Source organism: Hyla sarda, chromosome 8, assembly GCF_029499605.1.
Source record: "Hyla sarda isolate aHylSar1 chromosome 8, aHylSar1.hap1, whole genome shotgun sequence".
In the NCBI taxonomy this organism is placed as follows: domain Eukaryota; kingdom Metazoa; phylum Chordata; class Amphibia; order Anura; family Hylidae; genus Hyla; species Hyla sarda.
This window is the reverse complement of record NC_079196.1, coordinates 219631201-219656988: the sequence shown is the minus strand read 5'-3', so window position 1 is coordinate 219656988 and position 25788 is coordinate 219631201. Positions and strand designations below refer to the sequence as shown.

The 25788-nt window shown below is 46.3% G+C and overlaps 1 protein-coding gene across 8 annotated transcripts in view; it reads left to right on the top strand.

Moving 5' to 3' along the window:
- LOC130285555 (syntaxin-binding protein 4-like) overlaps nucleotides 1–21143 on the top strand; it is a 186675-nt gene extending 165532 nt beyond the window's left edge. For all 8 annotated transcript variants that reach the window (XM_056537108.1, XM_056537109.1, XM_056537110.1 and 5 more), the window contains 17 exons: nucleotides 7208–7290; nucleotides 7439–7565; nucleotides 7671–7803; nucleotides 9305–9411; nucleotides 9629–9779; nucleotides 9994–10060; nucleotides 11250–11347; nucleotides 11557–11653; nucleotides 11976–12112; nucleotides 12190–12282; nucleotides 17909–17974; nucleotides 18063–18254; nucleotides 18340–18450; nucleotides 20061–20110; nucleotides 20221–20330; nucleotides 20419–20476; nucleotides 20616–21143. In XM_056537108.1, the coding sequence (XP_056393083.1) occupies nucleotides 7208–7290; nucleotides 7439–7565; nucleotides 7671–7803; nucleotides 9305–9411; nucleotides 9629–9779; nucleotides 9994–10060; nucleotides 11250–11347; nucleotides 11557–11653; nucleotides 11976–12112; nucleotides 12190–12282; nucleotides 17909–17974; nucleotides 18063–18254; nucleotides 18340–18450; nucleotides 20061–20110; nucleotides 20221–20330; nucleotides 20419–20476; nucleotides 20616–20733 (1798 nt within the window). In that variant the 3' untranslated portion in view covers nucleotides 20734–21143. The remainder of the gene's footprint in view (nucleotides 1–7207; nucleotides 7291–7438; nucleotides 7566–7670; nucleotides 7804–9304; nucleotides 9412–9628; nucleotides 9780–9993; nucleotides 10061–11249; nucleotides 11348–11556; nucleotides 11654–11975; nucleotides 12113–12189; nucleotides 12283–17908; nucleotides 17975–18062; nucleotides 18255–18339; nucleotides 18451–20060; nucleotides 20111–20220; nucleotides 20331–20418; nucleotides 20477–20615) is intronic.
- The last annotated feature ends 4645 nt before the right edge of the window (nucleotides 21144–25788 follow it).

Genomic DNA, 25788 nt, shown 5'->3' with positions numbered 1-25788 from the left:
AATACCCCATAGGTGTTTGACGACTTTTTGTTAAAGTCTGATAAAATGAAAATGTGTAAATGAAAATGTTATCACAAAAATGCTGCTTTTTACCCAAATTTTACATATCTACAAGGGGTAACAGGAGAAAATGACCCCCAAAATTTGTAACCCCAATACTCCATGTGTGGACGTCAAGTGCTCTGCGGGCGCACTACAATGCTCAGAAGAGGAGAGGCGACATTGAGCTTTCGGAAAGAGAATTTGGTTGGAATAGAAGTCAGGGGCCTTGTGTGTTTACAAAGCCCCCCGTGGTGCTAGAACAGTGGACCCCCCCACATGTGACCCCATTTTGGAAACTGCACCCCTCGCAGAATTTAATAAGGGGTGCAGTGAGTATTTACACCACACTGGTGTTTGACAGATCTTTGGAACAGTGGGCTGTGCAAATGAAAAGGATTAGCGCAGGTTTGTTTTGCAGGAATAGGGGAAAGCTGGGTACATGAGAGGATTAGCGCAGGTTTGTTTTGCAGGAATAGGGGAAAGCTGGGTACATGAGAGGATTAGCGCAGGTTTGTTTTGCAGGAATAGGGGAAAGCTGGGTACATGAGAGGATTAGCACAGGTTTGTTTTGCAGGAATAGGGGAAAGCTGGGTACATGAGAGGATTGGGGTTTGTAAAGAAATGTGTGTAAACAGTGGAGCGGGACTGCACACACCTACGCTCAGGAAAGCTGGGTACATGAGAGGATTAGCGCAGGTTTGTTATGCAGGAATAGGGGAAAGCTGGGTACATGAGAGGATTAGGGTTTGTAAAGAAATGTGTGTAAACAGTGGAGCGGGACTGCACACACCTACGCTCCCATCAACCAATCACAGTATCTTTGCTGGCAGCAGCCAATCACACACTGTCTGTGCTAGCAGGTCTGCCGAAGCTCTGCTGACTCAGCACTTTCATTTTCATCTGAGGTATGACAGACTTAAGGATGACAAAGGTTTTGCCTGACGGAGGAGGCGGGACGCCGTTTTGGCTGAAGGATGAGCGAGGTACAGCTTGACGGCTGATGCTGTCCTAAAATGGACACCGTACCCCTGGGCATTTGCACGGGATGCCTGCTGAATGATTTCAGCAGGCATCCCGGTCCGGTCCCCGCCGGGCGTGCGGCGAGGACCTGAATTCCCACGGGCGTATTGATACGCCCTGAGTCCTTAACGATTAAAAACCCATGGCGTATCCATACGCCCTGGGTCCTTAAGGGGTTAAAAAGTACCTCCCAGTTCACTGCCCCCATCATGATAAACCACCCCCTGCCTTTTTTTTTCATTATTTTTTTAGTTTTCTACCTTGATATTCCTCTGTATTTTCTGCTCAGTCTCAGTCAGATTCACAGACCGGGAGGGGGCGTTCCCCAGCAGGCATCTGAAGCCATACAGGGGAGAACTTCCTCCCTCACTCTGCTACATATAGCCAAGAGCAGTTCAGTGTGAGATGAGCTATGATTGGCTAAGGCTGCAAACACCCGTCAGCACTACAGACTACACTTCCTGATTTTGGACTTCTGCCAGGCCAGCAGGAGTCCAAAGTCTGTGCGAGAGATGTGGGGGAAATGTGCTCTGGACAAGTAGGGAGACACCTAGTGGCAGCTTTTTTAAACACAAATAAAACATAGAAAACTTTATTTTTATTATTTTAAAGAAAGATTTTTTATTTACCATAAGGAGTGCAATAGCAAAAATTAGTTTTAATGACAGTGCCCATTTAATGTTCCCAGGTCATTACGGGTATCCTCCAAGAGGTTCCTAATGGGTTTTTTAGAGCTATCCTTTATATAGAGGTTGGGGGTCCATATAGTTATCCATATAGAACACAGGTCTCAAATTGTGGCCCTCCCGATGCTGCAAAACTTCAACTCCCAGCATGCCCGGACAGCCGTTGGCTGTCCGGGCATGCTGGGAGTTGAAGTTTTGCAGGGCCACAGTTCGAGACCGATATAGAAGATATATCGATTATTTGTAAATCTCTGAAAGGTCTTAAAGGGGTTATCCAGGAAAAAACTTTTTATATATATATATATATATATATATATATATATATATATATCAACTGGCTCCAGAAAGTTAAACAAATTTGTAAATTATTTCTATTAAAAAAATCTTAATCCTTTCAGTACTTAAGAGCTTCTGAAGTTAAGGTTGTTCTTTTCTGTCTAAGTGCTCTCTGATGACTCGTGTCTCGGGAACCGCCCAGTTTAGAAGCAAATCCCCATAGCAAACCTCTTCTAAACTGGGCGGTTCCCGAGACACGTGTCATCAGAGAGCACTTAGACAGAAAAGAACAACCTTAACTTCAGAAGCTCTTAAGTACTGAAAGGATTAAGATTTTTTAATAGAAGTAATTTACAAATCTGTTTAACTTTCTGGAGCCAGTTGATATATATAAAAAAAAGTTTTTCCTGGATAACCCCTTTAAGAATGTTATCGCAGGTGTACAAAGAGGACCAACACACCAGACCAAGATTTTTGGCTCTGGTGTTCAGGGGATGGCTGTGAGGACAGGTCTCCCTCTACAGGAGACATGTGGTATTACACCCCCATGATCACATAATATAAGGTCAGGTGGAGTCCACTAAAGTTGCAGTGAATGTTCTCTAGTCTCGCTATCAGGGCCGGCTTTGCCTATAGGAAAAATAGGCAGCCGCCTAGAGCGCACTCTTGTTGGGGGCGCCGCACTGCCCGCAACAAATAAAGTTAGCCTACATCCAAGGCCCCCGATCATCCAGCAAAACCCTGCCAAAACCCCTGATTGATTACATGAGGAGGAGGTTTGCTACAGTGTGTCACCCCAGTAGTAAGGAGATTACATGAGGAGGAGGTTTGTTACAGTGTATCACCCCAGTAGTAAGGTGATTACATGAGGAGAAGGTTTGTTACAGTGTGTCACCCCAGTAGTAGTGAGATTACATGAGGAGGGGTTTGTTACAGTGTGTCACCCCAGTAGTAGTGAGATTACATGAGGAGGGGGTTTGTTACAGTGTGTAACCACAGTAAGGAGATTACATGAGGAGGGGGTTTGTTACAGTGTGTTACCCCAGTAGTAAGGTGATTACATGAGGAGAAGGTTTGTTACAGTGTGTCACCCCAGTAGTAAGGAGATTACATGAGGAGGAGGTTTGTTACAGTGTGTCACCCCAGTAGTAAGGAGATTACATGAGGAGGAGGTTTGTTACAGTGTGTCACCCCAGTAGTAAGAATATTACATGAGGAGGAGGTTTGTTACAGTGTGTCACCCCAGTAGTAAGATTACATGAGGAGGAGGTTTGTTACAGTGTGTCACCCAAGTAGTAAGGAGATTACATGAGGAGGGGGGTTGTTACAGTGTGTCACCCCAGAAGTAAGGATATTACATGAGGAGGGGGTTTGTTACAGTGTGTCACTCCAGTAGTAAGGTGATTACATCAGGGGGAGGTTTGTTACAGTGTGTCATCCCAGTAGTAGGGAGATTACATAAGGAGGGGGGTTGTTACAGTGTGTCATCCCAGTAGTAAGGTGATTACATGAGGAGGAGGTTTGTTACAGTGTGTAACCCCAGTAGTAAGGAGATTACATGAGGAGGAGGTTTGTTACAGTGTGTCACCCCAGTAGTAAGGAGATTACACGAGGAGGAGGTTTGTTACAGTGTGTCACTCCAGTAGTAAGGAGATTACATGAGGAGGAGGTTTGTTACAGTGTGTCACCCCAGTAGTAAGGAGATTACATGAGGAGGAGGTTTGTTACAGTGTGTCACTCCAGTAGTAAGGAGATTACATGAGGAGGAGGTTTGTTACAGTGTGTCGCCCCAGTAGTAAGGTGATTACATGAGGAGGGGGTTTGTTACAGTGTGTCACCCCGGTAGTAAGGAGATTACATGAGGAGGAGGTTTGTTACAGTGTGTCACCACAGTAGTAAGGAGATTACATGAGGAGGAGGTTTGTTACAGTGTGTCACCACAGTAGTAAGGAGATTACATGAGGAGGAGGTTTGTTACAGTGTGTCACCACAGTAGTAAGGAGATTACATGAGGAGGAGGTTTGTTACAGTGTGTCACCCCAGTAGTAAGGAGATTACATGAGGAGGAGGTTTGTTACAGTGTGTCACCCCAGTAGTAAGGAGATTACATGAGGAGGGGGGTTGTTACAGTGTGTCACCCCAGTAGTAAGGAGATTACATGAGGAGGAGGTTTGTTACAGTGTGTCACCCCAGTAGTAAGGAGATTACATGAGGAGGAGGTTTGTTACAGTGTGTCACCCCAGTAGTAAGGAGATTACATGAGGAGGGGGGTTGTTACAGTGTGTCACCCCAGTAGTAAGGAGATTACATGAGGAGGAGGTTTGTTACAGTGTGTCACCCCAGTAGTAAGGAGATTACATGAGGAGGAGGTTTGTTACAGTGTGTCACCCCAGTAGTAAGGAAATTACATGAGGAGGAGGTTTGTTACAGTGTGTCACCCCAGTAGTAAGGAGATTATATGAGGAGGGGGTTTGTTACAGTGTGTCACCCCGGTAGTAAGGAGATTACATGAGGAGGAGGTATGTTACAGTGTGTCACCACAGTAGTAAGGAGATTACATGAGGAGGAGGTTTGTTACAGTGTGTCACCCCAGTAGTAAGGAGATTACATGAGGAGGAGGTTTGCTATAGTGTGTCACCCCAGTAGTAAGGAGATTACATGAGGAGGAGGTTTGTTACATTGTGTCACCCCAGTAGTAAGGAGATTACATGTGGAGGAGATTTGTTACAGTGTGTCACCCCAGTAGTAAGGAGATTACATGAGGAGGAGGTTTGTTACAGTGTGTCACCCCAGTAGTAAAGAGATTACATGAGGAGGAGGTTTGCTACAGTGTGTCACCCCAGTAATAAGGAGATTACATGAGGAGGGGGTTTGTTACAGTGTGTCACCCCAGTAGTAAGGAGATTACATGAGGAGGAGGTTTGTTACAGTGTGTCACCCCAGTAGTAAGGAGATTACATGAGGAGGAGGTTTGTTACAGTGTGTCACCCCAGTAGTAAGGTGATTACATGAGGAGGAGGTTTGTTACAGTGTGTCACCCCAGTAATAAGGAGATTACATGAGGAGGAGGTTTGTTACAGTGTGTCACCCCAGTAGTAAGGTGATTACATGAGGAGGAGGTTTGTTACAGTGTGTCACCCCAGTAGTAAGGAGATTACATGAGGAGGGGATGTGTCCAAGATCCTTGCACCAGGCCTGCTTGCTATTAGATACGCTGGGGGGCTCTTATATATGGACGTCTGCCTCTATAGCACCAGGGATGGTCCCCTTCAATGATAGTGACCTTGAGAGGGAACTTGACTTTGACCTTGAATAACACAAGTCCCTGGATGGCGAAGATGCAGCACAGCAGGGGCAGCTCTTCTGGGGGTCACAGGGTTGTGGATTTGCCGACTTACTAGAAGAAGGACGTCTAACACTCTCCATCTTGTGAGCTTTATCCTAATTCAGTCCACCATCTGCACAAACTGGCATCTGTTCACCAACCACATGGCGTCACATTCTACCGCCTGAAGACTCTTAGGGCACCATTCAGATATCTATGGAGCACTGCTTCCCAACCAGTGTGCCTCCAGCTGTTGCAAAACTACAACTCCCAGCATGCCCGGACAGCCGAAGGCTGTCCGGGCATGCTGGGAGTTGTAGTTTTGCTACAGCTGGAGGCACACTGGTTGGAAAACACTGCTATGGAGTATAGTTATAGTTGTCAGTTTTAGTTTTGCAACAGCTGGAGGCACACTGGTTGGAAAACACTGCTATGGAGTATAGTTATAGTTGTCAGTTTTAGTTTTGCAACAGCTGGAGGCACACTGGTTGGAAAACACTGCTATGGAGTATAGTTATAGTTGTCAGTTTCAGTTTTGCAACAGCTGGAGGCTCACTGGTTGGAAAACACTGCTATGGAGTATAGTTATAGTTGGGAGTTTCAGTTTTGCAACAGCTGGAGGCACACTGGTTGGAAAACACTGCTATGGAGTATAGTTATTGATTGCATTTATTTCCCATGATGCTTCATGTTCAAGCACAATTTCTAAAATTCTCCTAACCTGAGCGGAGCCTTGTAGTTTACCACATATAGGGAACAAATGGGTTGGAGAAGAAGTCCTAGTCAGGGACCGTCACGACCTATTTATACTTAAATCTATTTATCAATCCATAAAGTAAATCCTGCAAAACACAAAGGAGATGAAACGTAGAGGTCGAAGCGGACGTTATCTACAGGGGGTAATAAGGGATAAACTCCGAATGTTATTATCCTACAGTCACACAGACCCCCTGGGGTATAATCCGCTCTGACCGCAACATACTGCTGACAGATGTACCGCCATAGTGATGATTAATACATCCTGAGAGCGGTAATACAGGGCCTGTCATCTACTGTATATAGCAGTTATATTCTTGTATATAGGAGCAGTATTATAGTAGTTATATTCTTGTATATAGGAGCAGTATTATAGTAGATATATTCTTGTATATAGGAGCAGTATTATAGTAGTTATATTCTTGTATATAGGAGCAGTATTATAGTAGTTATATTCTTGTATATAGGAGCAGTATTATAGTAGTTATATTCTTGTATATAGGAGCAGTATTATAGTAGTTATATTCTTGTATATAGGAGCAGTATTATAGTAGTTATATTCTTGTATATAGGAGCAGTATTATAGTAGTTATATTCTTGTACATAGGAGCAGTATTATAGTAGTTATATTCTTGTATATAGGGGCAGTATTATAGTAGTTATATTCTTGTATATAGGGGCAGTATTATAGTAGTTATATTCTTGTATATAGGGGCAGTATTATAGTAGTTATATTCTTGTATATAGGAGCAGTATTATAGTAGTTATATTCTTGTATATAGGAGCAGTATTATAGTAGTTATATTCTTGTACATAGGGACAGTATTATAATAGTTATATTCTTGTATATAGGAGCAGTATTATAGTAGTTCTATTCTTGTATATAGGAGCAGTATTATAGTAGTTATATTCTTGTATATATGGGGCAGTATTATAGTAGTTATATTCTTGTATATAGGAGCAGTATTATAGTAGTTATATTCTTGTATATAGGAGCAGTATTATAGTAGTTATATTCTTGTATATAGGAGCAGTATTATAGTAGTTATATTCTTGTACATAGGGGGCAGTATTATAGTTTATACTGTATATTATGTTTCAGGAAGGAATTCTCTGAATTGTTGGAGAAATGCAGCTCTCACAGTGACAATGGATCTTCCCGGAGTTCTCCCATAATGCACAGCAGTGAGTATTACACCATTCTGCAGGTATTTTGACTCTATGCTAAAATGTATGGTTGTATGGGGGGGGGGGGGGGGGGGGGATAGAACCAGAGTTGTCATTTTTCAGCCTCCTTTCTTCCTTCCTTTACTCTTCCTCCTTTCCATCACAGGCAGGTACCTGGAAAGTACGTCTTCGGGGTCCTCCTCCCGCTCCCAGAGTCCTTTGCTCCTGAGTCCTGCCAGTTCTCATAGCCAGTTTGGTGGGAGCAGCGGAGTGTCTTCATACTCCACAGCAAGGTACCTCAGACGTATGACAGATCCATTATCTCCTCAGGTTGATGGACACCACGTACTGTAATGTGACACAGAAGATCCATGATATCCCTTTAATTCTATTATCAGTGACTTGGGAGTCCAGAATATTTCCATCCTCAAGTCTACCGGATTGGGGCTGATGATCGGTGGAGGGTCCAACCGGCAGGAGGGGCCCATGGTGTATGTGCAGGAGATGCTACCTGATGGGGACGGCTTCCGAGTAAGAACGACTAGTAGTCATTATATACAAGATATAGACACTTTCAGATACTCTAATTCTATAGACATACACAGGGTTTGGGGTTGGAATCAAACATGAATAAGGACACGCTCAATGTTACAGGCAAGCTTTAAAGGGGTACTCTGCCCCTAGACATCTTATCCTCTACCCAAAGGATAAGGGATAAGATGTCTGATCGTGGGGGTCTTGCTGCTGGGGACCCCCACAATCTCCCTGCTCCACCTGGTGTTTGTTTAGAGTGTCGGGTGCAGCGCCGGAGGCTCGTGACGTCACGCCCCCTCCTATAGATTTGCATTGAGGGGGCATGGCCGTGACGTCACGAGCCTCCGCCCCGCTTCGCCAGTCATCCGGCACTAAACAAAGTTCGCTCCTTGCACTGGATGTCTGGGGTACCGCAGCCAAGATCGCGGGGGTGCCCAGTGGCGGGACCCCCATGATGTCTAGGGGCGGAGTACCCCTTTTAAGGTTGGCCTTGGCTATGAGAACCTCTAGGGTTGAAGACAGAGCCAAATTTAGGGGCAATTGGGGATCTTTATCAAAGCCTGACCAAAAGTTGACCAGTTGCCCATAGCAACCAATCAGATCGCTTCTTTTATTTTTAGAGTCTTTTTTTTTTTTTTTTATAAAAGAAGTCATCTGATTGGTTGCTATGGGCAACTGGTCGATTTTTTCACTTTACAGGTTTTGATAAAGCTCCCCAAATGTTAGAGTTCGAGAGTTAAAGGGGTACTCCGGTGAAAAACTTTTTTTTTTTAAATCAACTGGTGCCAGAAAGTTAAACAGATTTGTAAATTACTTCTATTAAAAAATCTTAATCCTTCTTGTACTTATTAGCTGCTGAATACTACAGAGGAAATTATTTTCTTTTTGGAACACAGAGCTCTCTGCTGACATCACGACCACAGTGCTCTCTGCTGACATCTCTGTCCATTTTAGTAGGAGAAAATCCCCATAGAAAACATATGCTGCTCTGGTCAGTTCCTAAAATGGACAGAGATGTCAGCAGAGAGCACTGTGGTCATGATGACAGCAGAGAGCTCTGTGTTCCAAAAAGAAAATAATTTCCTCTGCAGTATTCAGCAGCTAAAAAGTATTGGAAGGAGTAAGATTTTGTAATACAAGTAATTTACAAATCTGCTTAACTTTCTGGCACCAGTTAATTAAAAAAAAGAAAAAGTTTTCCACTGGAGTACCCCTTTAAAGGGGAACTTCACTGCAGAACATCTTATCCCCTGTCCACATAAGAGGTTCTGCAACGGAGGTCCCCTTTAAGGTAGAACAGAGGATGCATATACTAGTCTAAAGAGACAATTTGCATAGGAGCAGAAAAAACAGCGCCACACCTCTTCTCAGGTTGCGCGTGGTATTACAGCTCAGCCAAATACCTTCAGTACCAGACATAACCATGGACAGGCGCGCTGCTGTTTCGGTAAGAAAGCGGCCATGTTTGTTTTTTAATACCCCCTTATCCCTTCACCAGGACGGACGGCTCCGATCGGGAGACCAGCTACTGTCCATCAACAAAGACTCACTGATCGGAGTCACCAACGAAGAAGCCAAACGCATTTTGGCCAGAGCCCGATTCAGGTGGGTACAGGACCCGTCTACACGGAGCAGTGTTTCCCAAACGGGGTGCCTCCGGCTGTTGCAAAACTACAACTCTCAGCAAGCCCGGACAGCCTTTGGCTGTCCGGGCATGCTGGGAGTTGTAGTTTTGCACCCTGGTTGGGAAACACTGACCTAGAGAGACAATTTTGACACAGAATGGGAACGTCTACGACCTCCATGTCTTCTTTCTTCTAAGACAGGACAGCTGCACGGACGTGTCCTTCATACCAAATACGGGCCGGATCCCCAGTGTTTCTGGGTCCAGTAGTTCTTCTTCGTTGCAGCAAAGGTTAATGGGAAATGGACTTGCCTCCTGCAGACTGAAGGTCCATGTCCGCTCCCCTGAGGTGAGAGGCCACGGGGCCCAGGTTTTATTGCGGCACATTTTAGCTAGGTCACGTGTTACCCTATCCCCTTCGCAGTGCTTCTTCAGCTTGGTCACCTATCGTAAATAAGTGTCCCCGCTCCACCAGCCAACGGGTCAGATCTGATGTTTTTACTGTTACATTATACAATGTGTACATAACCATAATAATTTTTTTTAACAAATTTTGTTTTTAGTGCCGACTTGAAAATAACGTGCCTTCTCCATCCCCCGATATCTGCCCCCCCGAACTCACCATATCAGGTAAGAGGGCATGGTGGGGGGGGCCATCTATCAAACCCTGTGTAGAGGAACAGTGGAGTAGTTGCCCATAGTGACCAATCGGATTCTACAGTGTCAGGGAGGCGTGGCTCTGTGTGTCTTGTGCATGCATGCTCCACCTATCCTTATAGGCAGCGCGTGCGCGGGAGAAACACGCAGGGCCGCCGTCAACAGGAGAGAACTGTGTGTCATTAAGAGAGGGCAGAATGGGGGGTGGCGTAGGAGCAAAGAGGCATTTTGGGCCCAGACTCCAGGCCACACCTCTTTGACACTGTGGGATGCATGAAGATTACTTTTTTTTCTTTACATATTTAAGAATTATTTTTTTAAAATAAAGAAATAAATATATACATATAGTTAGCATGGAGACACAAACCCCTGTGTGGGCAGGTTTTATGTTACAACTCCTATCATGCCTTAGACATAACTAGTCCAGTGTTTCCCAACCAGTGTGCCTCCAGCTGTTGCCAAACTACAACCAGTGTGCTTCCAGCTGTTGCTAAGCTACAACCAGTGTACCCCAGCTGTTGCTAAACCAGGGGGCCCCCAGCTGTTGTCAAACTACAACCAATGTGCCTCCAGCTGTTGCCAAACTACAACCAGTGTGCCTCCAGCTGTTGCTAAACTACAACCAGTGTGCCCCCAGCTGTTGCTAAACCAGGGGGCCTCCAGCTATTGCCAAACTACAGTGTACCTCCAGCTGTTGCCAAGCTACAACTAGTATGCCTCCAGCTGTTGCCAAACTACAACCAGTGTGCCTCCAGCTGGTGCCAAACTACAACCAGTGTGCCTCCAGCTGTTGCCAAACTACAACCAGTGTGCCTCCAGCTGTTACCAAACTACAACCAGTGTGCCGCCAGCTGTTGCCAAACTACAACCATGGTGCCTCCAGCTGTTGCCAAACTACAACCAGTATGCCTCCAGCTGTTGCCAAACTAAATTTCCCAAGTTGGCTGTCCAGACATGTTGGAAGGTGTAATTTTGCAACAGCTGGAGGCACCCTGGTTGGTAAACACTGGATTAGAGCGGCGTGTGCCAACCTGCCAGCTGCTGCACTACAAATCCCATCAAGCTGAAGGCTTCTCGGGTCATGATAGGAGTTGTAGTTTTCCAATAACACACTATAGAGGTTCTATAGCATCGGTCATGTCTATCCCATTCCACATTGCAGCTCCAGTGTCTCCGCCAAATCACAGAACATCTCCAGGGAACAAGCACAAGGTCTCCTTACATCCCCACGTCCGCATCAAAGAGGACAAGCTGGATTTGGTAAGCGATCCATAGGCGTCATGTAGACATCAGCGTCCGCCATCTGTATGATGTCTTATACTCCATTCACATCCAGAGCTGATGATTTCCTGTTGCGCTCACTGCTGCCCTCTGCTGTTTTGCATGGAGGATGATGCAGTGTATCCCGAGCGGTGCAGATTCGGATGGGATTGGAGTATAAGACGCTATATGCTTCATTGTCTTCACAGATCCCGCAGTTCCTTGGGATGGAGGTCTCGGAGGAGAAGAGGAGAGATCTGCACCAGGGTCTGATCACAGACTGTCAGGGGACAGTAGCATATGGAGGTGGGTTTGTCTGTCTGAGACCCTCTAGAGCAGTGTTTCCCAACCAGGTTGCCTCCAGCTGTTGCAAAACTACAACTCCCAGCATGCCTGGACAGCCGTTGGCTGTCCAGGCATGCTGGGAGTTGTAGTTTTGCAACAGCTGGAGGCACCCTGGTTGGGAAACACTGCCCTAGAGAGTTTATTCTCCTCCACACATTGCGATTCTTCCCCTATCACTCCATGACCCCCCCAATCCATTCCCACCCATAACGTCATTATTGTCCTGAAACACTTTGTGCTGCTGTCACATCGGTTTCTCCTCCCCCTCCCCCCCCCCTTAAAGATTTCCTGCAGGCCCTCCGTGACGGTCTACAAGACGAGATGGAAGACGCCGGTCTGGACTCCGGCTCCATCCTCTTCACCCATTATGAAGCGGCCAGTCTGCTGGACACGTGTGCGTTCCATTCCCCGGTCACAAAGGTAAGAGGGTCCGTCCCTGTCCTGCCTCGTGTCCTCTGGTACGTTACCTTTTGACCTAAACCATCTTCATTCTGCAGGAGATGGATGTTCCGAGGTTCTTCGATAGCTTGGATATGGAGAAACTGCAGGACGAGGTGTTGGAGCTGAGGCAGGAGGTGCGGCGGCTTAAGGTAGGTAGCCCTAGCTGTGGTGGTCCTCCAAAAAAGGGTGACCTTAGGTCCTCCTCGATCTTTCCCAGTCATCTTGATTCCGGTCTTCTTGTTCTCCGTCATCCTCTTTTTCCACCTCCCCTTCCTTCTTCATACTCCTCTTCCAATTCCTATTTTTTTTTTTCATCTTCCTCCTCCTTTTCTTCTTCTTCCTCTTTCTCATCCTCTTTCTCCCCTTCTTGGTCCTCTTCTTCCTTGTTTTCCTCTTCTTTTTCGTCCACCTCTTTCTTTTCTCCTCACCTTCCCTTTCTCCCCTTCTTTCTCATCCTTTTCCTCCTCCTCCTCTTTTTATTTCTCTTTCTCCTCTCCTTTTCTTTCTTCTCCTCCTCCTTTTCTTCAACTTTCCTCCCATTTCTCCTCATTTTCTTTCACTTTCTCCTTTTTTTCTTCCTGTTTCTTTTCTTCTTCCTCTTTCTCCTTTTCCTTCTCCTCTTCTTCCTCTTTCTCCTTTTCCTTCTCTCCTCCCCTTACTTCTTCTTATTTTCTTCAACTTTCTTCTCCTTTCTTTCCCTCTATTCTCGTCATCTTCTTTTATCTTCTTTCTTGTCCTCCTCTTCCTTTCTCCTCCCCCTTCTCCTCCTCCCCTTTTTCTTTCTCTTTCTCATCCTTCCCCTTGTCTTATTCTCTTCCTTCTCCTTTTCTCTTTCTAAAACTTCCTTCCCTTACGTCCTAACCAGGGGCACAGATGGGGGCATTCTGCCCCTGTGGACTGAATAGGACCAGTGAAAATTTTATTGACAACCTCTCAATTAAATGTGTAATTAGACCCTCCCACCCCGATACATATAGGGGAAGAATACCCCCACCCCTTATGTTTTTTTCTGTCCTTTGGGCAGGTTCTGACTGGTGGTGTCCAGTATCCTGGACCTTGTACCTTTCTACCTGGGTCTCCCTAGGTATTTTTTCCTGACATACCTCTGGGGTCTTCCTGACCCCACCTTTCTTTTTTGTTATTCTCTTCCTTATTTTGTGAGTGCGCTTGCACTTTCTGCCGATGGCGGGGCTGTTCCTCCTTGCTTCCTCCTCATGTGCACTCTGCGCTCCATGAGGGGGCGGGGCAGCCTCGCACCTGTCGTCACTTCTGGTCCTTTGGCCGGAGGTTTTTGCGAGTTACCACTGTAGTTTCTGCTCGCTTTTCAGAGGGGTTGTTAGTTTCAACCTACCCTTTCTTCCCTATTAAGGGTTATTTGTTTTTTACTTATACTTGAGATAATAAAATGTATTTCCTGATTCTGCCCATTTGGGGGTGGAGCTTAAGTGTTTGGTGCCCAGGAGACTATTAAAGGCAGCCAGTGCAGGCTTTAGGTCTCCTGGAGCGGTAGTGCTTTGACTTTTGTCCAAGTACTGCTTTCAGTGTGCATAGCCTTTGCTATAGTGCTTTCTTTCTGCAACGTTTGTTGCTTTTGTAGCTTTCCATTTGGTAAAGCAAATTTGTTTTTCTTCGGGGATAAGTTCATCCTCTCTCCCTTCCCATCTAACTGCTCTTATCTTTTTCAGAGCCTGTCTTCGGCTGTCGGCCCCCAGGAGACGCTCGCTAAAAAAGCGACCTCTAAGAGAAAACCTCTCCAGGGCTATGACTGTCAGGCACTATTAGAGGATAATTACCAATTTTCCTGTTGCCCGTCCTGCCATGCTAGATGTGAAGCCCAGCAAGAACCGACCATGCAGAATATGGTCGTGTGGGTGAAGGACTTTGTGTCTTCTAATATGAATATGATGGGGGCCTCCATAGAAGAGCTGAAGCAGCTGGTATCAGCTAAGCGTGCTAGACCATCTTCCCCTCCCAGGTCTATGGAGGTGTCTGGAGAAGCAGCCCGTGGGGATTCTCAATCTTCATCCTCTGAAGAAGAAGATAAATTTCAATATCTATTTTTTCCTGAGAAAACTCTGGCTCTGGCTGCTTAGGTCCATCAGGTCGGGGGACCATGATGCTGACGGGGGTGAAGCCTCTACATCTGCCTCTAAGGGGCCTAGGGCCTTTAAAGCAGATGATTCCCTCTATTCTTTGATGAAGACTGAGTGGAAGAAGCCGGAGAAAGGTCCCGTTCTTACTATAGCCTCCACTGAGGTAGCCAAATTTCTGAGAGCTAGGTTCTCTCAGATACAGAACGACCTAGACCAAGGGGTTTCTAGGGATGACATCCTGGCCTCTTGCAAGACAACTGCCTCTTGGAAGACAACTAGTCTTGCGATTGATTTTTTGTGTGATGCCGCCCCTCAACAATTGAAGTAAGCCTCTAAAACTATAGTTCTTTCTTCTGTGGGCTGTTGCCCTTTGTGGCTTAAGCCCTGGATGTCTGATAACTCCTCTAAGCACACTTTGTGTGCGATGGCGTATGAGCCTGGCATTTTATTTGGGACTGAACTCGACCGCATAATGGAGGGGCTGGCTGATAGGAAAGGGAAATCTCTTTCTCAGCAGCCCTTTCGGGGTCGAGGCAGGCGTTATGGGAACAGATCTGGTTCCCAAGCCAAAACCCAAAAAGATTGGGGGCCCAAAAAAGGATGCTAGGCTCTCCAGGGGTTCCAAGGGGTGCAAAGTCCACAGCGCCCTGACTATGGGCCTCTCCGAGGCTCTTGGATTTTTGCCAGCGCTCCCATTCTGTCTCAACTCCCTCTCCTTCACTTCCTGTCTGCGGTCGCCTTCAGCATTTTTTGCCTGCCTGGCAGACTCACATTCAGATCCCTTGGGTCCTTCGCATAATTTCAGAGGGTTACAGAGTGGAGTAGTACAGTGTTCCTCCAGACTCCTACCTTCCAACAAACAAAAGTTTTTTGAAACCTATATTCTAGAATATCTCCAAAAGGGAGCCCTAGAAGAGGTTCCCATTCAGGAGCAAGGGGCGGGCATCTATTCTCCTGTGTTCTTGATCCCCAAAGTAACCGGGGACTGGAGAATGATTATAGACCTAAGGTTCTTCAACCGGTCTATCAGACGTATGGAAACAATCCAGCCTTTCATCATTCTTCTAATTCCAGGGGATTTCCTGGCAACTTTGGGCCTCAAGGATGCTTATCTTCATATCCCCATACACCCTGGATCCAGAAGATTCTTAAGGATCGCTGTTTAAATTCAGGGAGTTCTACGGCATTATCAGTTTGTTGCCCTCCCGTTTGGAATTTCTTCAGCCCCACACACATTTACCAAGGTAGTAGTTTTCGTGGTGGCAGCTTTGAGACTTAAGGGTCTATCTAAAGTCCCTTACCTAGACGATTGGCTCCTCAAAGCCTCCTCTCAAGCGATCCTATCCCAAAATATTCAGATTGCTGTATCCTTCCTTCACCAGCTAGGTTGGATGATCAGTTGGAACAAATCCAATCTCCAACCAGCCACCTCAGTGAAATTCCTGGGGTTCCTTCTGGACTCGATGACAATGACATTCATCTGACTCCCAAAAAAAAGCTACGGGTACAGGATACAGCCCAAACTCTCTTAGTTCCCAAGAAGGTAACAATTTGCTATCTAATGAGAACATTGGGTCTAATGTCAGCAACCGCGAAGGCGGTGCCTTGGGCACTGTGGCACCTAGGACCGCTTCAGTCAGAAGTATTAGCCAAGTGGGATCACAGTCCAGTGGGACTAAATTCCGTGCACTCCCTGTTCCCTCAAGTCCGGTCCTCCCTGAGATGGTGATTATACCTTCAGGACGGCAAGTCTTTGATCCCACCTGCATGGATCATACTTACCAGAGACGCATCCCTTGTAGGCTGAGGAGCTCACTTATTGGACATGACAGTCCAGGGGACCTGGTCTCCCCAGGAGAAGATGCTATCTTCAAATCTCCTGGAAATGAGAACCATTAGACTAGCCCTATTCCATTTTGTGCCTCAGATTCAATGCAAGGCGGTAAGAGTTCAGACAGCATGACAGCTGTATTGTACATCAACAAACAGGGAGGCACAAGGTCACAAAGTCTCCTGAGAGATATAGGTGTGATTCTGGATTGGGCAGAGTTGAACCTCACCCATTTGTCAGCCGTTCATATACGGGGAACTCACAATGTCATAGCAGACCACCTGAACAGGGGTCTTCCAACTGGAGAGTGGTCTCTCCATCCAGACATCTTTCATCAGATCACGCTCAGGTGGGGTATGCCAGAGATCTCATGGCAACGAGGTTCAACGCCAAGGTGGAGAGATTTTGCTCCCTTTACAGGGAAGACAATCCTGTGGCTCTCTCAATCCCGTGAAGGTTCAGGCTGGCCTACATCGTCCCTCCCTTTTCCTTGATTCTGAGGGTATTGATGAAAATCAGGCAGGACCAAGCCTCTGTGATAGCCATCATTCCATACTGGCCCAAAAGAGCTTGGTTCACTCAACTCATTCAAATGAGTCAAGGCCAATTTTGGAGGCTTCCCTCAGAGCAATAAATAGTGTCAGGGGACACTCACAGCTGCTCGAACCTACAAATGTTCAACCTGACAGCCTGGAGAGTGATCAGTCCCTTCCACACTTAGAAGGGCTTTCAGGGGCGGTCTTGAGGACTCTATCTCACTCCAGATCTGAAGCTACTACAAAAGCTTCTGGAAAAATCTGGAACATTTCCTTGTCATGGTGTCGCTTGCGCCAACTATCCTTCAAGAATTCTTCCATTCCTACCATTCTTCAATTCCTGCAAGACAGATTGGTCATCAGGTTTAACATCTTCCACCCTTAATGTGCAAGTTTATGCTATTTCGGCCTCCCCCAATAGGTCTCTTTCTCAAGACCCCCTAATAAGAAGATTCCTGAAAGGAGCTTCTAGAATTCAGACTACAATCATCCGACCTATTCCTGCATGGGATTTATTCCTAAAGTGCCAACATTTACTAACATCAACCATGTTTCTCAGGGTCTGGAGCCCCCTAACTTTGTCAAAGCTAACTCTACTAGAGCAGTAGCTACCTCTTTTGCAGAGCTGGTTTCCTTTGGAACTCATCTGTAAGTCGGCTTCCTGGAGTTCTGACTTCCCCTTTATCTTACACTATAGAGTGGATTCTAGGATAACTAGCTATTCCTCCTTTGGGTGGTCAGTTTTATCCTCCACCCAGGTATGAATGCCCTCCCATGGGGGTATCTGCTTGCTAATTCCCCATCTGTGCCACTGGATAGGACATAAGGGAATGGTTCATTTCTAACGATAATTTGTTTTCCCATCCCTCCCAACAATCCCTCCCTTATTCCTGTTTCTTTCCTTCTTGCTAATACACAAGGGGCGGGGACATTCTTCCCCTATATGTATGGGGGTCTAATTACACACTTAATTAAGAGGTTGTCAATAAAATTTCCACTGGTCCTAGCCAGTCCACAGGGGCAGAATACTCCATCTGTGCCACTGTTAGGACTAAGGGAAAACAAATTATCGTTAGAAATTAACGATTTTCCTCCTCTTCCTCCACCCTTTAAAGGGGTACTCTGCCCCTTGACATCTTATTCCCAATCCACTATGATGGTCCATGTGATAGTCACAATAGTGCCCACTTATTTAGCTGTAATAGGCCAACTTAGATATAATGTTGGGTTTGTCATGGTTGGCCCCAGTTTCAATAGTTCTTTCAGATGAGGATTTTTTAGACGCTTCTTATAAATTGTGACTTGGATTTCGCAGATTTTACTTCGAGAAGCGGAAAAGAGTAAAAAAGAAGCGGAAGAAGAACTTCAGAAGATAAACCAGGTGGGTGCAGGATCTGAATCGGGCCCAGTGGGCTCATAAGAGAACATCAAGTGGAATGTGTCAAGTGCAACTGCGCATGTTTTTACAGAAAGTGACAGTACTCCTATCCGAGAATAGATGTTTTCAGAACAAGCTGCAGGTAGCAGAGCTGGCCCAGCGCCAGGCACACAGCGCCGAACACGACTACGAGGAGGTCATCCAGCTTCTGGAGACCGAGATCATCGAACTCAAAAGCCAGATGTCAGGGAAGAAGAAGCTGATGGCCATAGAGGTCCAAGAGGTGAGCGCTCAATGTGAATACATCACCCAACCACCTGTAGATGGCACTAGTGAGTACAGCTTATCTGTGTCCTCTCTGTCCTCAGGGTATGGACCTCAACAGGCGGTTGTCACTGTCCGATTGTCAACTGCGGAAGTCTGAAGTGACTCGCAAACATCTGGAAGTGTCCAACAAAAAACTACTAAGCTTTGTACAGGTGAAGGCGCCATCATCCTTAATAATTAACCATCTTTTAGCCTCAATTAACCTTCTTCAGTGTGTCTGTGAGAGGGGAGGAGGGAGCTGCAGAGCCTCTTCTTCAGTGTGTCTCTGAGAGTGCATGAGAAGGGAGGAGGGAGCTGCAGGGTCTCTTTTTCATTGTGTCTCTGAGAGTGCTGTGAGAGGGGAGGAGGGAGCTGCAGAGTCTCTTCTTCAGTGTGTCTCTGAGAGTGCATGAGAAGGGAGGAGGGAGCTGCAGAGCCTCTTCTTCAGTGTGTCTCTGAGAGTGCATGAGAAGGGAGGAGGGAGCTGCAGAGCCTCTTCTTCAGTGTGTCTCTGAGAGTGCATGAGAAGGGAGGAGGGAGCTGCAGAGCCTCTTTTTCAGTGTGTCTCAGAGTGCTGTGAAAGGGGAGGAGGGAGCTGCAGGTCTCTCTTTCATTGTGTCTCTGAGAGTGCTGTGAGAGGGGAGGAGGGAGCTGTAGAGCCTCTTCTTCAGTGTGTCTCTGAGAGTGCATGAGAAGGGAGGAGGGAGCTGCAGAGCCTCTTCTTCAGTGTTTCTCTGAGAGTGCTGTGAGAGGGGAGGAGGGAGCTACAGGGTCTCTCTTTCATTGTGTCTCTGAGAGTGCTGTGAGAGGGGAGGAGGGAGCTGCAGAGCCTCTTCTTCAGTGTGTCTCTGAGAGTGCATGAGAGGTGATTCCATCAATTCCATCAGAGGGGAGGTGGGAGCTGCAGCTGCACACAGCTCTGACATCAAAAAACACAGAATTTACATGGTACAGAAACCTCATTGCAGCTCCTGCTCACTGATCCTGTCCTATTTACTGATCCTGTCCTGCTCACTGATCCTGTCCTGTTCGCTGAACCTGTCCTGCTCGCTGATCCTGTCCTGCTCACTCATCCTGTCCTGCTCTCTGATCCTGTCCTGCTCTCTGATCCTGTCCTGCTCTCTGATCCGGTCCTGCTCTCTGATCCTATCCTGCTCTCTGATCCTGTCCTGTTCGCTGATCTTGTCCTGCTCGCGGATCCTGTCCTGTTCGCTGATCCTGTCCTGTTCACTGATCCTGTCCTGTTTGTTAATCCTGTTCTGTTCACTGATCCTGTCCTGTTCACTGATCCTCTCCTGTTCACTGATCCTGTCCTGCTCTCTGATCCTGTCCTGCTTGCCGATCCTGTCCTGTTTGCTGATCCTGTCCTGTTCACTGATCTTGTCCTGCTCGCGGATCCTGTCCTGTTCGCTGATCCTGTCCTGTTTGCTGATCCTGTCCTGTTCGTTAATCCTGTTCTGTTCACTGATCCTGTCCTGTTCACTGATCCTCTCCTGTTCACTGATCCTGTCCTGCTCTCTGATCCTATCCTGCTCTCTGATCCTGTCCTGCTCACTGATCCTGTCCTGTTTGCTGATCCTGTCCTGTTCGCTGATGTTGTCCTGCTCTCTGATCCTGTCCTGCTCGCTGATCCTGTCCTGTTTGCTGATCCTGTCCTGTTCGCTGATATTGTCCTGCTCACTGATCCTGTCCTGTTCCACGATCTTGTCCTGTTCACTGATCCTGTATACTGTTAGATTATATCGATTTTTCTATTATCTCATTCTATTCCCTCCTTCTATAGAAAGTACAAAAAATATTATCAACGTCGCTCCAGCTCGATGTCGAAAAAAGGTGAGCCCGAAATCTGCAATATTTTTTGCAAACCTATAGTAAATAGAAATCAGCGAAAGAGTAGACTCCGCCCACAGCGACACCCCTACATGTGCTGCTGTCTCTTTCAGAGCTGGGGATGAAGAAGAGGACGATCCTGGTGAGAGTCCCCTGAACGTGTGCCTGCCCTCCGCCCAGATGCTGGCTACAGAGGTCTCTGACATCCTGGAGTCGTGTACAGGTGAGAACCCCGAATGTAAGGGGGGGACCCCACCCAGAATATAAGGGCCACTGACCTCTGTGTGACCTGTGCCCTCTTGTCATTTCAGCCTGTCCCTTCTCCTGCAGCGATTTTCACAAGTACAACCGAACATCACATCAACCGGGGTAAGTAAGGCTGGGTCTGGGGCAATCCTGGCTACGAGAGGAGCCAACGTCCCTATGACAGTCCTTATGGGAACACATATTAATAACACCATGTCTATTGATAAATGAGGTCACATTATTTCATTTCATTTTTTTGCAGACCCTCAAGCCAAAAAGAGAGCTGGCCCTCCCCGCCGTCCCCGCTATCCACGCACAGCCTCAGCCGTAGTGAAGAAGTTTTGTACACAGCCACAGGATCGAAGGGTAAACCCAAATAATCCAAAACCGACGGCTAAACGGGATCGGCTCCACCTGCCCTGCCAATGGAGGGAGCCACAGCCAAACGCTCTCCGGACCATGTCACATGACCGCGCCTTGTGTCATCCCCATAAAACCAAAGAAATCCCCAGGAAACTTACAACCAATATGGCCGCTGGACATCACCCAGCAAGGACAAATCTGCCAAACTTTTTTTGGAAAAGCTGGATGATACCCCAGGGGGGCTTCTTTGGTGGTCACCGGAGAAGATGACTCGAGGTCTGGAGATTTCTTGATTTTAGGGGAAATGGTCTCCATGCAATAGAAATGGCTGGATGATGGACAGGACTACACACAGTTCACTATCACTGTCATCTGGATAGGACTGCACACAGTTCACTATCACTGTCATCTGGATAGGACTACACACAGTTCACTATCACTCATCTGGACAGGACTACACACAGTTCACTATCACTCTCATCTGAATGATGCACAAGACTACACACAGTTCACTATCACTCTCATCTGAATGATGCACAAGACTACACACAGCTCACTAACAATGTCATCTGGATAGGACTGCACACAGTTCACTATCACTCTCATCTGGATTGGACTACACACAGTTCACTATCACTCTCATCTGGATAGGACTACACACAGTTCACTAACAATGTCATCTGGATAGGACTGCACACAGTTCACTATCACTCTCATCTGGATTGGACTACACACAGTTCACTATCACTCTCATCTGGATAGGACTACACAAAGTTCACTATCACTGTCATCTGGATAGGACTGCACACAGTTCACTATCACTCATCTGGATAGGACTACACACAGTTCACTATCACTCATCTGGATAGGACTACACACAGTTCACTATCACTCATCTGGATAGGACTACACACAGTTCACTATCACTCATCTGGATAGGACTACACACAGTTCACTATCACTCTCATCTGGATAGGACTACACACAGTTCACTATCACTGTCATCTGGATAGGACTGCACACAGTTCACTATCACTGTCATCTGGATAGGACTGCACACAGTTCACTATCACTGTCATCTGGATAGGACTACACACAGTTCACTATCACTGTCATCTGGATAGGACTACACACAGTTCACTATCACTGTCATCTGGATAGGACTACACACAGTTCACTATCACTGTCATCTGGATAGGACTACACAGTTCACTATCACTGTCATCTGGATAGGACTACACACAGTTCACTATCACTGTCATCTGGATAGGACTACACACAGTTCACTGTCACTCTCATCTGGATAGGACTACACACAGTTCACTATCACTCTCCTGGATAGGACTACACACAGTTCACTATCACTGTCATCTGGATAGGACTACACACAGTACACTATCACTCATCTGGATAGGACTACACACAGTTCACTATCACTGTCTTCTGGATAGGACTACACACAGTTCACTATCACTGTCATCTGGATTGGACTACACACAGTTCACTATCACTGTCATCTGGATAGGACTACACACAGTTCACTATCACTGTCATCTGGATAGGACTGCACACAGTTCACTATCACTGTCATCTAGATAGGACTACACGCAGTTCACTATCACTCATCTGTATAGGACTACACACAGTTCACTTTCACTGTCATCTGGATAGGACTGCACACAGTTCACTATCACTCATCTGTATAGGACTACACACAGTTCACTATCACTCTCATCTGGATAGGACTACACACAGTTCACTATCACTGTCATCTGGATTGGACTACACACAGTTCACTATCACTGTCATCTGGATAGGACTACACACAGTTCACTATCACTCTCATCTGGATAGGACTGCACACAGTTCACTATCACTCTCATCTGGATAGGACTACACACAGTTCACTATCACTCATCTGGATATGACTGCACACAGTTCACTATCACTCTCATCTGGATAGGACTACACACAGTTCACTATCACTCTCATCTGGATAGGACTGCACACAGTTCACTATCACTCTCATCTGGATAGAACTACACACAGTTCACTATCACTCATCTGGATAGGACTGCACACAGTACACTATCACTGTCATCTGGATAGGACTACACACAGTTCACTATCACTCTCATCTGGATAGGACTGCACACAGTTCACTATCACTGTCATCTGGATAGGACTGCACACAATTCACTATCACTCTCATCTGGATAGGACTGCACACAATTCACTATCACTCTCATCTGGATAGTACAACACACAGTTCACTATCACTGTCATCTGGATAGGACTGCACACAGTTCACTATCACTGTCATCTGGATAGGACTACACACAGTTCACTATCACTGTCTTCTGGATAGGACTGCACACAGTTCCCTATCACTCTCATCTGGATAGGACTACACAGTTCACTATCACTCTCATCTGGATAGGACTACACACAGTTCACTATCACTCATCTGGATAGGACTACACACAGTTCACTATCACTGTCATCTGGATAGGACTGCACACAGTTCACCATCACTGTCATCTGGATAGGACTGCACACAGTTCACCATCACTGTCATCTGGATAGGACTACACACAGTTCACTATCACTCTCATCTGGATATGACTGCACACAGTTCACTATCACTCTCATCTGGATAGGACTACACACAGTTCACTATCACTGTCATCTGGATAGGACTACACACAGTTCACTATCACTGTCATCTGGATAGGACTGCACACAGTTCACTATCACTCATCTGGATAGGACTGCACACAGTTCACTATCACTCATCTGGATAGGACTACACACAGTTCACTATCACTGTCATCTGGATAGGACTGCACACAGTTCACTATCACTGTCATCTGGATAGGACTGCACACAGTTCACTATCACTCTCACCTGGATAGGACTGCACACAGTTCACTATCACTCTCACCTGGATAGGACTGCACACAGTTCACTATCACTCATCTGGATAGGACTGCACACAGTTCACTATCATTCATCTGGATAGGACTACACAGTTCACTATCACTGTCATCTGGATAGGACTACACACAGTTCACTATCACTGTCATCTGGATAGGACTACACACAGTTCACCATCACTGTCATCTGGATAGGACTGCACACAGTTCACTATCACTGTCATCTGGATAGGACTGCACACAGTTCACTATCACTGTCATCTGGATAGGACTGCACACAGTTCACTATCACTCTCATCTGGATAGGACTGCACACAGTTCACTATCACTGTCATCTGGATAGGACTGCACACAGTTCACTATCACTCATCTGGATAGGACTGCACACAGTTCACTATCACTCATCTGGATAGGACTACACACAGTTCACTATCACTGTCATCTGGATAGGACTGCACACAGTTCACTATCACTCTCATCTGGATAGGACTGCACACAGTTCACTATCACTGTCATCTGGATAGGACTACGCACAGTTCACTATCACTGTCATCTGGATAGGACTGCACACAGTTCACTATCACTGTCATCTGGATAGGACTGCACACAGTTCACTATCACTCTCACCTGGATAGGACTGCACACAGTTCACTATCACTCTCACCTGGATAGGACTGCACACAGTTCACTATCACTCATCTGGATAGGACTGCACAGTTCACTATCACTGTCATCTGGATAGGACTACACACAGTTCACTATCACTGTCATCTGGATAGGACTACACACAGTTCACCATCACTGTCATCTGGATAGGACTGCACACAGTTCACTATCACTGTCATCTGGATAGGACTGCACACAGTTCACTATCACTGTCATCTGGATAGGACTGCACACAGTTCACTATCACTCTCATCTGGATAGGACTGCACACAGTTCACCATCACTGTCATCTGGATAGGACTGCACACAGTTCACTATCACTGTCATCTGGATAGGGCTGCACACAGTTCACCATCACTCTCATCTGGATAGGACTGCACACAGTTCACTATCACTGTCATCTGGATAGGACTGCACACAGTTCACTATCACTCTCACCTGGATAGGACTACACACAGTTCACTATCACTGTCATCTGGATAGGACTACACACAGTTCACTATCACTGTCATCTGGATAGGACTACACACAGTTCACTATCACTGTCATCTGGATAGGACTACACACAGTTCACTATCACTCATCTGGATAGGACTGCACACAGTTCACTATCACTGTCATCTGGATGATGCATAGAAATACTCACCGTTCACTATTGTTCTCATCGTTTCCTCTGAGCTGGTGACGGCATCAGAATCCAGATACTATAACTCACTAGTGATCACAATAGTGCGCCACCTCTATTCATGGCAGATGTAGTTAAAACATTATGGAAACCATCCACACATCAAATGCAATTGTCACTGCAACCACCATCATCCGGGACCCACCACGTGACTACAACCACCATCATCCGGGACCCACCACGTGACTACAACCACCATCATCCGGGACTCACCACGTGACTACAACCACCATCATCCGGGACCCACCACGTGACTACAACCACCATCATCCAGGACCCACCACGTGACCTCCACACTAGGGATAACTGAAGGGAAGAACTTCTTTGGTCTTTTGTCTATATCGTTCTTTGTACAGATTTGCTCCTTGTTAATAAACTATCAATGCGATGAGAATTTATTCTGTTATTTCCATATTTGGAACCATTTACTACCGTTTTGTGTACACAGCTCTCATGCAAACCTGTGTGCACTGGGTTGGTGCAGCTGCAGTCTCATGGTTACAGAATACAAAGTGCAGTCATGTACCATCCCAATGCTTCTGCCTGACCTTCTCCAGTATGTATTATCAAACTGTGTGCCAGCATCCCCTATGACAACACTTACTGTCACTGTACTTGAGGTTGTCATAGGGAGACAAAACCTACAGAAACCAATCAGATCTGGTTGTGCTATGAGATGCATGTGTCTCTATAATAACACTAAGCTACTCAGGGGCAGGAAGTGTTGTCATGGGGGTCACAGCCTTAACTCAAGAAAGGACACGAGAACAATCTAACAAGATTTT